The sequence below is a fragment of the Plectropomus leopardus genome, chromosome 10 (assembly GCF_008729295.1).
Source record: "Plectropomus leopardus isolate mb chromosome 10, YSFRI_Pleo_2.0, whole genome shotgun sequence".
Classification (NCBI taxonomy): domain Eukaryota; kingdom Metazoa; phylum Chordata; class Actinopteri; order Perciformes; family Serranidae; genus Plectropomus; species Plectropomus leopardus.
Window position 1 is genome coordinate 4,497,391 of NC_056472.1, and position 20,897 is coordinate 4,518,287.

The window sequence follows — 20,897 nt, forward strand, 5'->3', positions numbered from 1 at the left end:
TAAAAAAATTGGGCCGGAGGATGTGCTCCAATTATCGAGGTATCACACTCCTGAGGGAAGTTTAGTCTAGGGGGCTGAAAAGGAGGCTCTGACCAGCAGTTGAACCCAGATTCAGGAGGAGCAATGCTCATTCTATCCTTGTAGTGGACCAACTCTCTACCTTTGCAGGGCTGCTGAAGGGTTCACAAGAATTTGCCAATCCAGTCTACATGGGTTTTGTGAACTTGGAAAAGGCTCACAAAGGGAGTCCTGTGGAGGATACTTTGGAGGTCCTTGTATTCCAAAGTGAGCGCTATGTCTGTATACTCAGCAGTATACTTTTAAGTATAGAGGTTTAGAGGTTAGAGGTTTTAAGGGCACATCCAATGATAGGAGACCCTGGGATAGAACCAACCAATCTATCTCCATGACAACCTAGCAAACCCTGTCTGGTTAAACAATTGAAAATGCTTTGTTATGCCTTAGTGCTAGCCGCAACCAGGAGAATTCTGTTAGGGGGGTTTTTATCCATCCACTTGGATGGATAAACGTCCACTTGGACTTATCGATGGACTGATTGGAATTTGGTGGTCAAAGGTCAGTGTGACCCATTCTTATACTAGTCTTATTCTCTTGAACGAAATGTCTCAATAAAGCCTCAAGGGAGTTTTGTCAATTTTGAGATGTCCACTTGAACTCAAGAATGAACCCATTTGATTGTCAAAGGTCAAGGTCACTGTCACCTCATAAAATATGTTTTGTGCTGGAACTCAAGCATTCATAAACTAATTAAGACAAACATTTGCAAAAATGCGAAATAGTATATAGTGAAGTACAGAGTTCTCAAGCACCCTTTGGGGATTTTTTTTTTTTAATTTAGCACAAATGTCCATTTAAACTTGACTTTGGTCAAAGGTCACTGTGAACTTGCATCCATCTCATTCTTGTGAACACAGTATCTCAAGAACTCTAGAAGGGATTTCCTTCAAATTTGGCACAAACATTAACTTGGACTCAAGAAAGAACTGATTTGAATTTGGTGGTTGAAGGTCAAAGTTTAAGGTCAGGGTGACCTTGCAGCCCTCTCATTCTTTTGAACACGGTCACTATGACCTCACAAAACAAGAACCCAAGAATTCATGTGCTCATTAGGACAAAGTTTTACACAAATGTCTGACAGGAAAAAATGATGAAGTGAGGAAAATTTATATGCAATCAAAGGTCAACTCCACAGTGACATCATAATATTCTGCAAAAACACTCTTCTGGCCGTCACTTAATGTCATAACTCAGGAAGAGAAGGTGAGATATTTGGTCAGATACTGAACTGGTGACACTAATTTTGGTTGTCCACTTTGAAACTGTGCTGACTGTAGAGATCTTTTGTGCTGCCTGGGGGAAGATGTGTGTAAAGCATCCTTTTTTATAGACAATGTAAGTAAACTGCCAGTTATAGACTTTTATTCACAGCAGACAGTTTGACTTGTAATGGTAGGAAAAGCAAAGGCGTTACTAATAATAGATCATTTAAGGACCATTAAGGACCAAAATATTCTCCATGTTCTTTCATGACTGTCAACTACCATGGAAATTAAGTTATTTGTCCACCTGCCGCTGTGGCTAGCAGATTCCAACGTCCACCAGCCACTCAATAGATTACCATTGTTTTTGTGGCTGGTTAATTATGAAAATCTAGCATTTGGCCAGAAGCTGGTGCTAATTTCCAACCCTGGCCTTGAGTCAACTCTCAGAGCAGTCAGTCATTAGTTAGGTCTCACTTTACAGTCTGACTTGAGTTCAAAAATCTTAAGTCCACATCTCTGATTGCAAGTAACTTATATTTTATAAGAGGGGTGATGGTTTCGTACAATTATATGATCAGAATCAGCAGAAAAAAATTCAACATGAAAGACAATTTGAATGATTTGTTCAGTTTACCTCTATAGTTATTTGTGCTTTTGTTAAAAATCTTTTTGCTGAGCTATTTGGGAAACTTTGGGAAACAGGCATCCAGGGCCTGAGCTGACGTGACCCTATCCGTCCTCAGAGCTTTTAAGCTGATCCAGGTGTTTTATTATTGGGAGCCGAGAATAGCCAGGTAGAGTCTCGTGTAGGAGCTTCCAACTCTGAGTCAATACTGCAACAGGAGCTGTTGAGACTTTACACAGAACCGCAGGCTGAGTCAACATGTAACAGCTCTGCCTCGGTGTACAATAACATACACACCATCACAAAGCTTGCACGTATCTGAGGCAAGTGGGGTGGTCTCCGATAATGTATGCTAATCCTGCTTAGAGACAGGAATTTGACAGGGGGGAAATACATTGACCTGTGTGCTGAGGAAGGCTATCAGGCTCAAACTGTCAGGCTGATCTGTGCATCGAGGTGAAAAGTAATACAGGAGCAATAGTGTATAACCAGCACATTTGTTATTAAGAATCTATGACTTGTACACTGTTTAATGATATGACACGATAAAGAGCTGAATTCCTGATGTATTCGCCATATTCTCACACAAATGGGAAATGTATTTTCTTTCTAACTAATGCCATTTAGTTCCATTATTTTGGAAATAGACTGTTAAAATAGTACTACAGGTAAAAGGAAGAATATGTATTTTGATTTGGGGTGAACTGTCCTTTTGACAAAGTTAAACAATTCATTTTTCAATTTCGTAGTTAATTTGTTAGAATGCAACATTTGTGTGAGAGACGGTGTTAACCAGACAAAAGGGGTTAAACCAAAATACGCTACTGGTGGCATCCAGTGTTCTCAGAGCTTCAGTCGTATGAGGACCTGGGCCACTGTCAACACAACCTTCATTTTACAAAATATCTTCGTCCAGCTGTCCATACTAGAATGTAAAATGTATTGTCATGTTTTCAAGTAGGATTTTTTGCAGAATCAGTGTTTTTCCAGTCTGACAAATTGTTGCCCTCACCAGGTCACGATGAGTACGTCATTTTCACAGTCCATCATACAGGCAAAAAGTTTTAAAAAAAAGTTAAGTTAAAGGTAAAGATATTTACTGGTATGATAAAGTGACATTTGGAGGAAAACTGCAGGCTGGGAGCTGCTCAGTGTGATGTATTGTGTTAGTAATGGATTATGGATTTCTGAAAGCAATGGGTGTCTTTGATATCCAAGAGGTCAAACAAACCAGCAGAACAACAGACAACAGTATATTCTTGACACTATATGACTCTTGTTATATGTTATTGTTTGTGGTATTTATTTTATTTTTCTGATATTTCTCTTTTTCATTTTATTTTGTTGATATTATCTGTTTTATTGTCTGTGGAACTCTCTGTGAGCTGAGTCCTTAATAAGGTTGGATTGGATTAACCCTTTGAAACCTGAGCAAATTGGCTTGATTTTTTAAAAAACATGGGATGGTTGGAATGAGCAACTTAAAAAGAAATGACCCAAAAATGTAAAAAAAAAAAGAAAATTACCTGGAAATTAGTTTTTCTAAAAGGGGGACAATTAAAGGTGATTTTTTTTTAAAAAAAGGAACTTACCTGAAAAAAGTAATTGAAGAGTAATACATTTAGATATATATATTTATAATAGTTATAAATATAGTTTTATGGACATTTTTTCTTTTTTTAGCTTTTTAAAAATAATTTTCCAGATCAACTGATTTCTTGGGAATGTGGGCCTTTTTTCCATGTTTAAAAAAATTCTTTCGGGCTCCAAAGGTTTAAATACTTGTGAGAGGCGTCAGAAACATAGACTGTGTATAAAGATGGACAGTGCCCCACCCACTTACCCCCCGCTATGCTTCGGTGAGGTTAAATATCCAGGATACAGGCGCTACCATCTTGAGCTGGCGAAGTCATTTAGAGCCTCAGTCTGTGCAGTAGCCAAATCTGTAGTGGGACAGTTCCTGCCAAACACCCGTCTGCGAAGTCGTGAATACTCCAAATGAATGTGAGCACATGGATTGGCTGGATTCAATACAGAATTTAATAACTCATTAAAACCGAACTTATAATAAAAAACAAACACTTGAACAAACATCAGGGTGATGAGAACTACCTTCAGAGACCGAAACCATCTTTGGGAAAAATGTATTTGGTGTGTACTTAGAGTTTTTAGTTTGGCCTATGTCCATTTGCTAACATGAAGGGGCAGGCTTTATGATCTATACTGCAGTCAGACACCAGGGGGCGGTCAAGATTGAAAAGCTACACTTTGTAGCCTATGGTCAGAACATAGCAAAAGAAAACTGATGTCAATCCAGGTTTCAAAGGATTAATGAATTTTTAACTTGTTTACCAAACCTTTAGTGACATCACTGATGACCTCCTGGATTTACAGAAGCGTATTGCTGCCACTCTAGAGTAAAGAAATACGAATCAGTTTCACGTTATAACAGAAAAAGTTTCACGTTATAACGTGATAATTTTACTGTATGTCAGCAGAAATAGACAGTGAAGATGGTATATTGACTCTACACCACATTTAGTGCAATTTAAAAATCTCTCTCTGTTACGGAGATGAGGAAATACAAAGACGTCTGTTTTACTCCAACTTCCCCGCCTCCCTTTTTTAAAACAAAAGTCCTCTGACAGTGTTTCTGTGGACAGAATCCCATCAGTTGCTCATACAAGACATTTTATTTTGAAACATTAACAGGACTGTGTTGTCAGCTGTGCAGGAGCTTGTATGACTTCATAAATGAGAGGAATTTGTGCTCGTAAATATGAAAATACAATACTAATATTTGCGGGCTGTAACGCAGCAGTGGCGTTGCAGCAACGCTGTACGTGTGAAGACCAAAAGCATGAAACCATACATCCATGCATGAAAAACGCTGCGGCTCAGCGAAGCTGAAGTCACGCTATTGTACATCAAAAACTATGGAACCTGTCATAGAATACAGGGTATTACTGGCATCTAGTGGTCAAAATGATGTACTCTTTACTCATCAAACTAATCTATATAATAATACAAAATAAATATGCTAAATGGCTGGTACACACACACAGGTGACGTGTGCTGTGTGAAGTGGGAAAGTTGGAGTAAAATAGACATCTTTGTATTTCCTCATCTCTGTGACAGAGAGAGACTTTTAATCTGCAGTAAAATGTGGTATATAGTCAATATAATCATCATCATACCATTTTCACGGTCTATTCCCTCTGACATACAGTATAAATTCTTATTTTCTAACATGAAACTTTTCACGTTATAACGTGAAAAGAAATACAGATCAGTTTCACATTATAACGTGAAAATTTTCACATTATAACGTGATCATTTATACTGACACTTTTCACGTTGAATGCAGTATGGGACAAAGAACGAGTGTAAAGTCCTGGTGCCTGGCAGGGCGTCAGGTCACTTCATATCGATCAGAAGGCCGCCAGGACTTCATTACCTGCTCCAGGGTCTTAAACCCCAGAGGGGCTACCGCTTTCCTCGACTAAGCAGACATTCAATGATAAGCAACTTGCCCTCCTCTCCTCCACTCCCCTTCAAACATACACACACACTTTCATGCTCCTGCACACACACACACACACACACACACACACACAGCACAGACTCCTGTCTCACTCTCTCCAGCAGTCAGCTGAGTTTGGTGCTTCATTAATCTGTGCGCAAAAGTGCTACGTACAGCGGAATTCCCCCTCCCAGTTTTTAACTCAGAGGAAGTTTGGTGTTTGTCCTTCTGCTCAGAGGTTGTAGGGAGGCTATTTTGGGAATGGATTTCACTGATTAAAGGCAAACTTGTGTTTTGGAAGCCAGAGTCCACAGACTAAACATAACTCGCTGCAGTTTTTCTTAGCAAGAGGCAGGGTCCAGAGCTCCAACGCTGTTGTCTGTTGTTTGTTAAGTTTTACAGTCTTTGGTTGGAAATCAGAGGGAATGTAAACACAGCAGGAGCATGATTTCTCTAAGCCCAGAGTTAACACACGCTCACATAACTAACAGTTCTCCTCCTCTTCAGATGAAACCAGTCCGTCCAACGTGTGGGACTGTAAGAACCGAGGGGTGAATGGAACCCAGAAGGGTCAGATCGTTTGGAGGCTGGAGCCCGGGCCCTACTTTATGGAGCGTAAGTTACCACAGGCAGTCATACCTGACAATAGTTTTATTTCAGTTTTTGTAAAAATCACCTTGAAAATGTACTGTTAAATATTTCATCAACAAAAATCCTAATGTTCTTCTAGAATATTGTTTTAAAGGGTTTAAAATTCCATGTAAGCTCATCATATGATTTTATGAAACATGAATATTCTTCAATTAGTGCAGTACATTTATATATGTTATCTATGTTTTAAGAATATAATAAATATTCAAAACACTGTACTCTTATTTTCCTTCCGCAGTTTACAAAGAAAAGAATGTCATCACGTTGGACATGGCTTTACAGCTTTGTTGTGGTAGCAATGTTAAGTCATGCGACCATGGTGTAGTGCGTCTATAGCCTAATAATAGCTTTTTACTTCTGGCAATTGCATTTATTTATATTTATATTCCAAATTTTGGAAAATCTACCTGAAAAGTTTTTGGAGATATGAGAGCTGCTGGTCAGACCATCGCTCAGTCATGTTGCTTGAGTCTTCTTCAGTATGAACAGTCTGTGGGTAATGGCATTCTTAATTTAGCAAGCAGTAGAACATACATATTGAGCATGTTGTAGGCAGTATGTTAGTATGAGATTCAGAGCACAGCAACACATGTTTGTACTGCAGCCACATCCCATAACTCCTTGCTGCTTCCCCTGCAGCCGAGACGAAGATCTGTTTTAAGTACTACCACGGAGTAAGCGGAGCCCTGAGAGCCACGACCCCGTGCATCACTGTGAAGAACCCTGCAGTCCTGGTCTGTGTATGTGTGTAAAAATCAGTCTCAGGCTTAGCTCTGTAATCGTGGTCAAAGTTAGGCATTAAGGGGGAGGATTACATCAAGAAATTATAATAAATTCCATTTATTTTAAAATCTGATTATTGTATTTGCATACATGTATAGTATTCTTTGAAAAGTGATGAGTTGTCATGTAAAGTACACATGATTTGTACATGATAGAGCCATGTGGTGGTTCACGCAGACGTGTAAGTAGTTGACCATGTATGTACCAATGAGCAGCGCACCCTCACTGCTACTGTGCTGCCTGCTTTCAGTAAATATATTCCCTCCTGCTGCCAAGTTGCCTCCTGTATTAGCAATTAGATTTGTGTGAATTTATTAGGACAAACACAGGTGTGTGTCAGCATGTTCCCTGGAATCCGACTTTGTGTGTGTGTGTTCTCTCTTTGTGGTGCACGGAGTGTGATATTGTGTGTTCTCTCTCAGGTGGAGGGCCTAGCAGAGCAGGTGGGCATTGAACATCCACGGAAACTGATTAGCTTTACTTTAACAGGTGAGTTGAGAGGTTTACATGCTGGAAGACTTTTCTACTGATGTTATAAAATGCAGATTTTAGTCACCCACTGCAGGTTACTTTTGCCTTGTAATCATTCTCAAAAAGAAATCAAAGAAATCTGGAAATGAAGTTAACAGAGCCTTCAAAAATAGACAGACTATTGGTTTTTAAAGATTATGTTTTTGGGGCTTTTTTGCCTTTCATTGACAGGACAGTGGCATTGTGCAAGGGGGAGAGAGGGAGACATGCAAAGGGGCTGGATTTAAACCCGCAGCCACTGCTGCGAGGACACAGACTCTGTACATGGGGCACCGCTCTATCCACTGAGCCACCAGGCGCCACAGACTTCTGGTTTTTAGCACAATGCAGTCTCTGTCTCATGTTTGTCTTAAAGTCCTCTGCAGAAACGACAGCATAAGCTCTCAAAACTATATGCAGGAAACAGAGACAGACAGGGAATGTTATTACTTTATATTATTTTGTTTACTTTTCAAAATATACTTTACTGTTTAAAAAGAAAAAGCAAAACAAAAAGAGGAGTATAGATGAAATGCTGGTTTAAAACAATTTCAATTGCACTAAGAATGTATTATTATAACGTTATGTAATCAACAGCAAAAAATAACTGGCAATGTCATGAATATATGCAGTACTCTCTCAAAAAAAAGATGGAATGTTATTGGTTTATTATCAGTCAGGATCAGGATTTTTAAAACAAGTTTACAGGAAAATATCAGTATGTATCAGTACGACTTGCATTTATTAATTAATAAACCAGGAGCTCGTCTCACCCCCAACTCATCAAATACTGACGCTTGGTCAGTGGCCCTCAGCATCAGATACAGACACAGCGAGGCGCCCTTTAGCAGCTTTATGAGACGCATCAGATGGGGTCATATTTTGATGCGCAAGAAAGCTGTAGAAGTATCAATAAGTCTTCATATGTGGATGGATCAAACAAACTCCGGACTTTTTTGTGTGAAACCATAAGTCGATATTTATTTTACTCATAAAAAAAAAAAACATAGTGTGTTAATACGTGTAGCATACTACACTAGTGATGCAACATCACATAAGTTACAAATATACTTATTTTAAGCCAATCGTGATGTTTTTTTTTTCAAAACATACCACATTGCCTAAACCTGATTTAAAAAAAATACTTTCAAGTTTTATTTTAAAAGAGTTTAAAGAGTTGAATGCATTTAACAAGCAGAAACTGTATACGTACTGTAAAAATGGCAGTTTATTTTGAACAGACACAATGCATATAGCATAAAATGACACGCTATCCCTGAGTGTCTAAAACTGATACTGGAGAGGAACCTGGATTTCTTTTTTTTTTTTATTGCATTTTTTCACTTTTTATTTGTTTCTCTACAATTTCTTTACACATTCAATCCGCCTAACATTCTGCTGCTCTTCCCATGCCCCAAAATACTCTCTAATGGTTGAAATTCGGCACAAATATCGATGATCCTCACATGATGAATTGTTATTAGTTTGGTGATCGTGTGACTTTTCATCTAACGTCATCATTGGTCAGTTTCAATTTGTCCAATTAATTGGTTTATGACCAAATACCTGATAAACACACGACATTCCCATCAGCCCCAGCTGTAATTTGTGTTCAGTGCTAATTAGCAAATGTTAACATGTTAAAATACATTGCAAAGATGGTGAACATGGTGAACATTATAACCCTAAACATCTCCTCTTCACAAGCCTGTTATCGCGTCTGCGTTGTTGCAGATTTGCGTGCCACTGGTCTGAAGAAGGGCATGTTTTTTAATCCGGACCCGTACCTGAAGATGTCCATCCACCCAGGGAAGAGGAGCGTCTTTCCCATCTTCAGCCACCACGGACAGGAACGACGATCAGCCATCATTGCTAACACCACCAACCCTGTCTGGCATGGAGAGGTGACTCTTAAACACACTACACCGATAGTGTGTAGTGTAGTGTGTGTTCACATGCAGTATATTCAGTGGATGTATCAAAACAGGCTTTCACTCAGACACACATCATTTCTCAAATTCAAAATTGCGACTGTATTTAGTGCATTTTTTTGTGTGCCTCTCTGCAGAAATACACGTTTGTAGCTCTGATGACGGACATCCTGTACATCGAGGTAAAGGACAAGTTCGCAAAGAGTCGACCAATCATCAAACGCTTCCTCGGTCAGCTCACTATCCCTGTGCAGAGACTTATTGAAAAAATACCCGGGTAGGTGTAAACCATGCAGAAACACAAACAGACACAACATGTGTAATTTATGTAACAACAATCAGCTTCAGGTCAGTCATAAGGATATATTTATGTCTCTGACCAGGGGCATTATGTTTTCAGGTTGTCCCATTCTAAACAATACCTTGAGGGATTTTCTTCATATATAGCACAAATGTCTATTTAGACTCAAGGACAAATTGATAAGATTTTGGTGGTCATAGGTCAAGGCCACTGTCACCTTGCATCTGTCTCATTCTTGTGAACCCAATATCTCAAGAACACCTTAAGGGGACTCTTTCAAATTTGGTATAATCTTCCACTTAATCTTAGCAAAGAACTGATTAGTTTTTCATGGTCATAGGTCAAGGTCACTGTGACCTTGCATCTGTCTCATTATCATGAATGTATCTGAAGACCGTCCAGAGGGAATTTCTTCAAATGTGGTGTTAGTGTCTCTGTTTGTCTCTTTGCTGTGCAGAGTCCAACCTGTGAGTTTCCCCCTGTGTCGGCGCCTTCCTACTGAACACGTCAGCGGCCATTTGCAGTTCAAGGTGGAGCTCACATCGACTGGGCCTGATGGTAAATCTGCCTTTAGTTTAATTTGTCACTACTTTTAAATACATTTTCTCTCTCAACCTGGAAAAACAACCTGTTCTGCCCGCTGTAGGTGCCTCTCCTGAGTCTATCATCGGCATTTCGTCCTTAAATGGAGCTCCAGGGACTCCTTCCGATGACGAAGACCTGCCCCACCATCTTCCAGGAGTGGTCTCTTCTGGCCCCTCTCCTACCGGTTCCCAGGGCTCCCAGGGCATGTGGGAAGGCGGGGCCACAGCCTACCCAGAGAAGGAGCTGCCTCTTGTTGGAGCTGAAGGGAGATTTGTGGAGCATGAAAGCCTTTCATGCCATGAAATGCTCCAGAGGTCACTTAGCGAGGGCCTGGATGCTATCGAGGCCCCTAAAGGCCCCGGTGAAAGACCCCTTGGCGCAGCCTCGCCTAAACTGCGCTCCAGCTTCCCCACACACACACGGCTTAGCGCCATGTTGCACATCGATTCAGACGAGGACGATGAGCGGTCCGGAGCCAATGACATCATCCCGGTGCCACTGTCACCGCTGCTGATGAATGGGGTGCCACCGGATGTCAGCGGCCCCGATGAGGACGACGCATTTGCTGAGATCAAGCAGGAGCCAGAGCAGCTGGAGCCCTCTGTGCTGGAGGAGGAGCCCGAGGGTGCAGGTGCTGTGACAGAAGACGTGGCCCCTGAGGCAGAGGCGGCCCTGGAGATGGGTGCAGGTCTGGACTTGGAGGATGTTTTGGAGCCAGACGTCTTCTCCGAGGTGGAGGAGACTCCTTTCACAGAGGCTGTGTCCCACAGTGCTCTGCCAGAGGGTGAAGTGCATGAGGAGGGAAGAGGGCCTGGCGAGGACCCCTCCTCTGAGATTGACACCTGCTCCATGGCAACAGCTCAGCAGACCGTCTTCTCATCATCAGAGAGCTGTCCAATCACTGTGACAACTGCTGTGGTGAGTTTGTTATCCTTATATAGCCATGACCCAAGATTCAACCCTATGTATATTTTTTCCTTTTGTCAAAATTTTATCTTCCAGTTCTTCTTTATTCTCTTCTTTATCTCAGAGTGAGTGTGTTGCTGCTAAGGCTGAGTGTCATCACTGTCCCCACAGTACACACATTGTACAGCTGGCTCTGCTGGGTCTTAGCCCCAGCCGAATCCATGTGACACTGCAACATGACACTCTGCTGATTCTGAAGCACCATTATTCCAAGTTCAATAATAATAACAATGATAATAATATGAATAATAATCCACTTTTTTGTAGAACTCAAAGACACTTTAATGGAGTCAAAAAAAGAGTCATAGAATAGAATACATTAAAATACATATTAAAATACACACAACATTACAAGTCATATGACATCACTAATGGGATGTTAAAACCAGTTTTAAACAGGTGGGTTTTGATTGGTGATTTGAACTGGGAGAGGTCGGTGCAGTCTCGGATATGTTTGGGGTGAGAGTTCCAGAAGGTGGGGGCGGTTGTGGAGAAGGCTCTGTCGCCCCAGGTTCAGTGCTTGGTCACACACAGTCACTACATTTACATGATGTTAGAAAAAGTCAAATTATTCTGTTAGTCCAACTAAAACTGGATTTTTGAAATACATCTAAACATCTTAGTCTGACTGAAATTGCACTAAATCGAAAACCTTGAAATCACACTAACACAACAGATAATGGAAGTCGAGCTATTCCGTCATGTGCTCACTGTAGTCGGACTTTAAGTGGATTAGGTGATCTGCGTGTGTTCCTCAACGCTGCGCTGGCCTCTGTGTTTACGGATAGGGACTGTTCATCACTTATTTAAAAAATAATTTCAACACTCAGGAGGGATATACAACTTTAAAAGGTAGTATTTTATATTTATTTTAAATAAAAAAGTCACACTCCAGCCACCCCCTCTGATAAATAAAATACAGTCTCACAAAACCAGCATGGAAGCTAAGCAATATTCTGCTGTGGCAGAGGCAGCAGCAAAACATACTTTAGCGCCCTCAAAAAACAATATCAGTTTAATTGTATGTTATATTTGAATTCTGGCTCCTATTTACCTTCCACAACAGCTGATGGAGGCAGCGGTAGAGTAGCAGCTCCGCCCCTCAGTGGAATAAAATGTTTTTCTTGACAGAGTCTGGTGTTTTTGATGTAACAGCTTGAAATCCACGTTGGTAAGGGCTGTCTTACAGCACGGTAAAGTGGTAAAAATGTTAGAAATATAGAGTGAGATACACTTAAACTGATAATGATTTTTTTTCTGGTGGCTTAACAGTAATCATTGAAGGCAGAGTCTGCTCAGCACCGTTTGATTATATGTTTGTGATGCGGCAGTTTTCTACCCCAAAGTTATTGTAAATAAACAGCTGTGATTATGATGCAGTCTATAGCATAGACTGTATAGATAACATAGGTTTATTGCAAATAGCTGAAAGGGGGCATATCTCCACCTGCTGTGGTGGGGTCGGACATACTTCATTCAATAAATCAGTTCTCCCTTAGTGCTCGTATACTGGACAGTCCGATTAAACTGCCTTATCGAGCTATAACCGTAGCTCATCTAAACTGTGCATGTAAACATACTGGGTGTTAAATTCATATCTTTAAGCAGCATGTTGGAGATGATGTTGCAGATTATCTGATTTTCTTGATTTTCTAGAAACAGAGCGTGAGTGTGAACCAGTGATCTGTGACCACTTTTCAAGGGATTATAGACAAATGTTCAACGATTGTTTTCTTTTAGCGCTTGAGCCTACGCACCAATGCAAATTTCATTGAATGTTTCACAGTTTTCTCTTGTTGCCTTGGTGATGAAGCCAATACTGTCCTAATGTTGTGAGCTGCCATTGGAGGTGACTGACTTTTTGTAATTCACAGAGATTTGGTAGCAGTAGGTGTGAATCATAGATGTATGAAGAGAACTAGATACAGCAGTAGAGGCAGGCTCTGTTTATTCCTGTGAAACTTGCTCAGTTAAGTCAGTCAGCTCAAGCAAATCCAGATAGTGAAATGAGTCATTTCTTGGGGGTTGTGACGCTCAAAAAATTTTTTCCACTGATTTACATACATCTCTTTCGCCATGAAAGTCAAAGCAAAAAAGTCTATCCGGCCCCATGACATCACATGACTATTAGTTTACACTGTTTGGTCATCACGAAAACTGGATTCAAGGCCAGGTACACTGTCTGGGGTTCCTGGTGTGAATGTCTTGCATGGAGAAATACAGTATTTCTGGGAATGCCCTCAAAACACAGCATTTGCTTCAATGCTCAAGAGTCGGGTATCATCGAAATTTCCCACTCGTAATTACGATTTTGGAGGGCTGTTCATGTGCTTGTAACTTGTAAATACGATATTTCCGAGGAGCTTCTGAAAGCAGCAAACCACATCATAGGGTGTAACCTACCTTTTTCATGGTAAATTTGATTATTAATATCTATAGGAAATGTAATATTGTCTCTAATGTCTCTAAAGACAGCAGCTCTGTCTATATCAGTGTACATGTGATTAACATGCTTCAGTGTGAAACTCTGTTGTATGATTGCGTTTTTCATGTTCTATTCCTCCTCTAGAATGATTTGTATTTTTTCTGTTGTTTTCACTCATTGTTTTTTATTGTGTGGGGCATTTTGTAGGAAGCAGAGGAGGGAGCTGAGACGGCCATAGATCCAGGGGGAGACGTCGTTTCCGGGACCCCACCAACTAATCAAGCTGTAGACGATGAAGGAGGCGGGCATGTTACTGTTACTGAGGCGACAGGAGAGGCTTCCCCGGTCTTCCAGCAGGAGGTGGTGGAGGAGATCAGTGTGAGGAGGCTGAGCCTGCAGGCTGCCGGGGGCACGGCTGGAGAACAGGACAGGGAGGAGATAAAGCCGCAGGAGGAGGCGGGCTCTGCTGATTCAGAGCAGGCCACCACAGAAACAGATGGAGAGGAAGGTACATCGCTTTAGATTTAACAGTTTGGACTCTGGTTGGATTTTATCGTCCAAAAAGTAAAAGTTAACCTGAACAACAGCGGCACTCATACTTAAACTTTGACCATTTTCATCGTATTAAATCCAAGTTCCCTCCGTCTTCTGTATGTTTTCTATGTTCAGGCACTCACGTTAACGGCCATCCTGTACGTTCGCTTCCTTCTGTGCGTCATGACATCCACCGATACCAACGTGTGGACGAGCCTCTACCTCCCAGTGAGTGTGTGTGTCTGCATGCACCGTATTGTTTGTCTATTGTATCTGTGTGTGTACCCACCTGTGTGTCTCTTTGTTTATGCGTCTGTCTTTGTCTATGTGTGTCCATACTGAATGACCTTAACTATAAGTACGGATCCTAGTCCACAATTTAATCACAAGTTAGCTAAAGAATGACTGTCAGCACAGCACTTTCCCACTCTGTAGTGAGATATGGTGGAGAGAGGATGTAAATAAACTGATCTAAGCTTTTTCATTTTTTTATGGCCACACTAGTGGGGCTGTGGGAATTCAAATATCTGTCATCAGTATATTGGTCCTCTGATTTCAGACTAAAATATACTGATAATTATCAAAAATGTTTTTAACCCTCATAAACCTAAGTAAATCGGCTTGATTTCCTCCAAAAACATGTGAGGAAGGCAATTGGCAACTGAAGAAAAAATGAAAAAAAATGTATTTGAATGAGCAAGAAATAAGTACAAATTTACAGGGAAATTACCTGAAAAATAGCTAGAAAAGGACTAAAAAAACAACAACAAACAAACAAATAACCCCAAAAAGTATCCAAAGTTGAAAATTATTATATAGTCTGTAACGTTTTTGAATATATAATTCTAATCATCATCAATATAATTTCTGGACATTTCACCCTTTTTTTTGGATAATTTTCAAATTTTTTTCTCTCTTTCTCTCGCTTTCTCCCATTTTTAACGTTTTCTTGTCACCTTTTTATCAAGTTTTACAATTTGCTCATTTCCTTTTTTCCCATGTTCTGAAGAGAGTTAAAGCTATCTGCTCAGGTTTCAAAGCTACAATTGCTGTAAAAGGAGAAAAACTGATGTCGAGCCAGGTTTCAAAGGGTTAAAGACGCTCAGATGATAAATTCTTATTTCTTCAGTGCCTGGGTTACTTTTCATCTAGTGCCTCCATGAGGTTTTTTCAGTAAAATATCTTGTCAATTATCCGATTGATTGCTGTGAAATCCATCTGATAATTATTCATGTTTCCCACAGAATTTCTGACTTGTCCTCCAGCACACAGATCAAAATAAGAATTGGTCCAATACTTAATAAGTTAATAACTTTGCTCTGTATGGAATGTTCAGAGCTTTAATATAGCAACAAACCATTATTAATATTATACATCCTGAGCAAATAATGTAGTCACACTCACTGGTTTGTTGTGGTAAGCCGGTCCGGCTATACTTGCATGTTAGTGCATGTGTGTATCCCACTGACTAGCTCATCACTGCCACTTAATGCTGAATTCATACAGTGGGTATCGCTGATATTGGGGCAGCCTTGTCACATTTGCATAGCACCCACGTAGGGTAGCGATGACGTAGGGTAGCACCCACATCGCGTAGCATTTAAAAAAAAATGGTAAAAACTATATTTTTAATTAAAATAATTACATATTTAAATTTATTTTACAGAATTATTGTACATTTTAAAGCACTATTTTCAGGTCAGTTCCCTGTTTTTGTTTTGTTTGTTTTTACTTTCCAATTTGTTTATTTGATGTTGGTTTTGCTTTGGTTTTTTTGTGAAATTTTAGGCGATTTTCTTGTGTTTGTACTTGGTTTTTTGATTGTTGTTTTTTTTTTAACTAACTTCTTGCTAATTTTTGGGTAATTTCTTCTTAAGTTGCTCTTTGCCTTCTTCCCATGATTTTGAAAGACGTTAAAAGCCAATGTGCTTAGTTAAAGGGTTAAAGGGTTAAAGACTGTAAAAATATGGACGTAGCTACCATGACGTCACCCATTAGTTTATGGATTTCAGTTCTAAAGCTTCGAGTTTGGCATATCAGCTGTCGCCATCTTGGTTTTCTGAAATGAATATAATTAGGTGTGAGGCTGGCGCTGTGGTCTGTTAACATGTTTATTTCTGCTGTTAAGTTGTTTGGTTTTTAAAACCCTTTATTGACCATTTAGCCATTTAGCATACATATAAACAAATGCAAAATCAACAAAGCAATGATATTGGGTTTCGGATAAAATTAAGAAAGCAAGAACAATAATGAACACAGTAATGACTGAAAACATACTTAAAAACCAAGAAGAAAAACAAACAAATGACAACAAAAACAAATGTAGTGTTGATTGTCTGAATTTAGTTATATTACATGTAAGACATGTAAGTTTAGCAGGATGGATGTGGTTTGGTGGAATTAATTCTTTCCATACATGTCTACGCACACACATTTTCATAACCCTTTTTCTCTTTCCTTTCCTGCTTTCCTCCTTTTCCTTTCCCTTTGACCAAATTTGGGCATTTTAACATGGAGGTCTATGGGGATTGACTCTGTTTTGGAGCCAGCCTCAAGTGGCCATTAGAGTAACTGCAGTTTATGGCACACTGACTTGTTAGCCTTGGAGGTTGTCTCTTAATCAGCAAATACAGTAAAAATAGATTTAAAAAAAAAAAGATTTCAAATTGCAGATGACTGACAAATAAAGTAATGTCTGATTACAGCCTGGGGTTGTATGAGCTTTAAATTCAATTGTTGATCTAACCATCATGTTTTAAACTTCTGGCTAACATTTGTTAACACAGCTGTGTTCTTCTGAGGCATTAAACACCTACTGTGTATCAATCATTCATTGCCTCTTAGACTGGGAGGCTCGGATCGACAGCACGGGAGGATCTTCTTTGTGGACCACGTGAACAGAACCACCACATGGCAGCGTCCCACCGGACCTCCCGCCCCGCAGGGCCTGACCCGCTCCAACTCCATTCAGCAGATGGAGCAACTCAACCGCAGGTGAGCTTTGTGAAGAGAAATGTATCGCTTAGAATTTTATTTACAGGATATAGAAATGTTCAATATCTCATTAAACCAGGGTTTATCATATCAGCAGTGGCTTTCAACAGATACAGAACCAAAACGAAATGCTTACAAAAACATCCCTGTGTCACAGAGCTACTTTTCTGTTATGCATTCTTTTTGTAGTTTCTGGAGCTTATGTAATTTTGTAATAACAAAGATATACAAATGCTTTCAATAGGGAAATAAAGCAGCTTTTGTATTAATCCCTCATTGCTTGAAATGCCTCCTTTTTAGGACCACCCTTTGGTGTGACTTTTACACCCCTTTTCCACCAAAATTAGGGCATGTATGCAGGTTTTTTAACATAAACTCAGTGTATATATAGGTGATAGACTCCTTTCCCATTGCCGGTAAACTAGAACAGTGTACACAACTCTGCAGATGAGTACAGCTTTCTTGGTTTTTTCACTGGTGTTTCATGTTTGAGGTCGCGGACATACCAGAAAACCGATTAGTAAACAGCAGAAAGCAGCATGGAGGACTGTGAAAATGTTAGGATGGTTACTTCTTTTTTTTATATATGTCTTACTTATCTCTCACCATGAATTCATTTTCTGTGCAGCTGTCAATGTAACATAGCTCTAATATGTGTTGATATGTTTGTTAACCATCAGATCTCCATTTTCTCCCTGTGTTCTGTCTCTACGTATAAATAACAATAATAAATAAAGAACAAAGAAAAATACATAGATACCCGCGACTACCGCATTCATTTGAGCTGAGTGTGAATGCCTATTGTAACTTTTCCCATCCCATAAAAAAAGCCAGATATCAGCGAGTGTTAGTGAAACCTGAACAAATTTATTTTGAGAACATCGGAAGAAGGCAAAGAGCAACTTAACAAGAAATGACCCAAAAACTTAGAAAGGAATTAGTAAAAAAGTTACAAGAAAGTTACTTGAAAATAAACCAAAAAAAAAAGACAAACAGAAACAAGGAAATAACCTAAAAATGTGTTAATATATATATATAATGTATATATTTTTTCATTATATTTTTCTGTAACTTAATTTTAAATGTATAACTATTATAAGAAGAAATTAAGTTTTCTGGACATTTTCCCCTAATTTTTGGGGGGGATCGTTTTCTAATAATCCTCCCCTCTTTTTAAAATTAATTTAAGGTCATTTTCTTATCACCTTTTTGGTGATTTCTGATTCCCCTCCCCCATGATTTTGAAAGCAATTTAATTAGTGTGTTCAGTCTTCAAAAAGCTTGCAAAAGGCATCTGACGCAGCACAAGAAAACTGATGTCAGTTCAGGTTTCAAAGGGCTAAGCGCACAGTTGTACTCTTAAAACAACATTCTTTACTAAAACAATGTAAATCTATACTTTCACTACAGTAACTTTAACTTTCCTTTCACAGGTACCAGAGCATCAGGAGGACCATCACTAACAGTGACCGTGCAGAGGAAACCCCGGTCGACCTGCTTCCTGAACCAGAAAGTGAACTGATGCCTCACTCCATTTCTGGTTCGTTTCAGTATTAGAGGAAAACACATAAATAGGAAAATTAGAGGTTTCATTCACCAGAGCTCTGCAGTCATTCTGAGAGAAAATATTTGCCCAATTAAATGACTCACCTCTTGAAAATGATTCATCTCTTGAAATGCTGTGATAATCCACGAGTCTGAGAAAGCTATTGTGTGTCAGAATCGCTGTAGTCTGTGGAGATTTTTTTTTTCTTTTATCCCTGACACATAATGCTGGATGTGACATTTGTATCATGTTTTCATGAAATAAGCTGATTTTGTTAGTGTCTCCCTGTCTGGAGGTTTGACTGGTGTGTGTTTATTTTGTGGCAGAATACAGACGAGAAAGTGCCGTGGCTCACTCCAGTGGTCGCTCGCGTCTCTCTCTGCTGCTCCAGTCACCCAGCGCCAAGTTCCTGTGCAGCCCCGACTTCTTCACCGTGCTGCATTCTAACCCTGTAGGTCCAATTTGCCTTATAAATTGCAAGAAATTAGGAGATTTAAAAATGTATTTTTAACAAAGCAAAAAATGTCCAGAGAATTATATTTCTAATTATCGTTATTATGTATTATATATACATTTACAGAATAACATTTAGGATTTTTTTAGGTTATTTTATTAAGGTTATTTTTTGCTGTTTGTTTTATTTTGTTTTCTTTTTATTTCCCTTTTGTTTTTTTGTTTGTTTTTTTGTTTTTCTATCTTTTGTTTCTAATTTTTTATATTTTCAGTTAATTTTCTTGCACTTTTTTATTTTTTTTTTGGACAAATTTCTTGCTCCTTTCTGGTTCATTTTTTCTTTAGTTTCTCATTGCCTTCTTCACATGTTTTTAAAAGAAATCAGGCCAATTTGCCCCACTTTGAAATGGTTTAACTAAACTTAACTCAGCATCTGTCTAAGTAGATGCTGCCTGAGCCTCGGTCTTCATCTGGGGGTCCAGGAACCCTGGGGGGTCCTCAGATTTACTGCAGTAGTGTATTTCAGTTTTTTATTCATTCTTTTTTTTTTTCCAAAAAACATATAACATATAATTAAATGATTATTATAATATGTCTAAAGATACACATTAACACAAAAACAACATGTTATAACAAAAAAATGATGTTGGCCTTACTGTATTTCATTTCCAGTTAATATCACAATATAAAATGTGTGTTTTCTCTCGGCCCTCTCTGATGACCTCAACTTCCTGCCCCCCTCTGCCCAGAGTGCCTACCGCATGTTTACGAGCAACACCTGCCTGAAGCACATGATCAGCAAGGTGCGTCGGGACGCTCACTACTTTGAGCGCTACCAGCACAACCGCGACCTCGTCACCTTCCTCAACATGTTCTCCAACAAGCAGCTGGAGCTTCCTCGGGGCTGGGAGATGAAGCACGACCACACTGGGAAGGTGTGTGCGTGCGTGCGTGCGTGCGTGCGTGCGTGCGTGCGTGCGTGCGTGCGTGTGTGACCCTCAACCTTTGATTATTGACCTGGGATTACACTAACCTTGAAGGTCACGTGTATCCAGTGATTGTTCTCGCTGCTCAGCTGTCCACTAATCTTTACTTTCAGTGTACCAGAATAGAATAGAATAAAATACTGTAGAATATGTATACTGTAAATATCATATAATTATAATAGGATACTGTAGAAAATAGAAAAGGAAACAATAGAAAATAATACTATAGAATAGAATAGAACACAGTAGAAAATAGAACAGGATAGATCACTATAGAATGGAATAGAAAAGAAGACTGTAGAATAGATTACTGTAGAATAGATAAGAATAGAATACTACAGAACAGAATAGAACTGTCAACAAAAGTGGGCTTCAACTATTGCAGCTATGTTGAGCGGTAGGGTCTGTACATAGTTAACAGTTGGCTTCGTTGACTCCTTTGGTCATTACACACACAGCTCTCCTCTTGGCAATAGCACAGTAGATTATAGCCTTACATACCTAGACCCCCTTCATGTAATGGAGCCCAGTAAACTGAACTACACAAAACAACCTTACAGATGGACAAATAACAGCACGGACAACTACCAGACAGCAATCAGACATCAAACAATTCAGTCTTAATTAGACTATTTTCTTTCCACATCATATCCCCACAGTAACAACAGTCTGAATCAGGCTGTACGGCATATTAATCACATATTTGACAATGCTGCACATTTATCCCATCTGAAGAAGTCTCAGCATCACAAATCCAAAAAGTCCACCAGTGAAAAGTGGTTTGACACAGACTGCAGACAT

General features: G+C 39.5%; 1 protein-coding gene across 1 annotated transcript in view; it reads left to right on the forward strand.

The window, feature by feature from the left end:
• Positions 1-20,897, forward strand: part of hecw2a (HECT, C2 and WW domain containing E3 ubiquitin protein ligase 2a) — a 58,011-nt gene that overhangs the window by 13,286 nt on the left and 23,828 nt on the right. Inside the window, 14 exon segments of the mRNA XM_042495139.1 lie at positions 5,939-6,046; positions 6,722-6,816; positions 7,288-7,354; positions 9,110-9,279; positions 9,444-9,583; positions 10,065-10,165; positions 10,254-11,110; positions 13,791-14,091; positions 14,253-14,345; positions 16,962-16,979; positions 16,982-17,111; positions 18,545-18,651; positions 18,984-19,108; positions 19,860-20,045. Coding sequence (XP_042351073.1) covers positions 5,939-6,046; positions 6,722-6,816; positions 7,288-7,354; positions 9,110-9,279; positions 9,444-9,583; positions 10,065-10,165; positions 10,254-11,110; positions 13,791-14,091; positions 14,253-14,345; positions 16,962-16,979; positions 16,982-17,111; positions 18,545-18,651; positions 18,984-19,108; positions 19,860-20,045 — 2,498 coding nt within the window.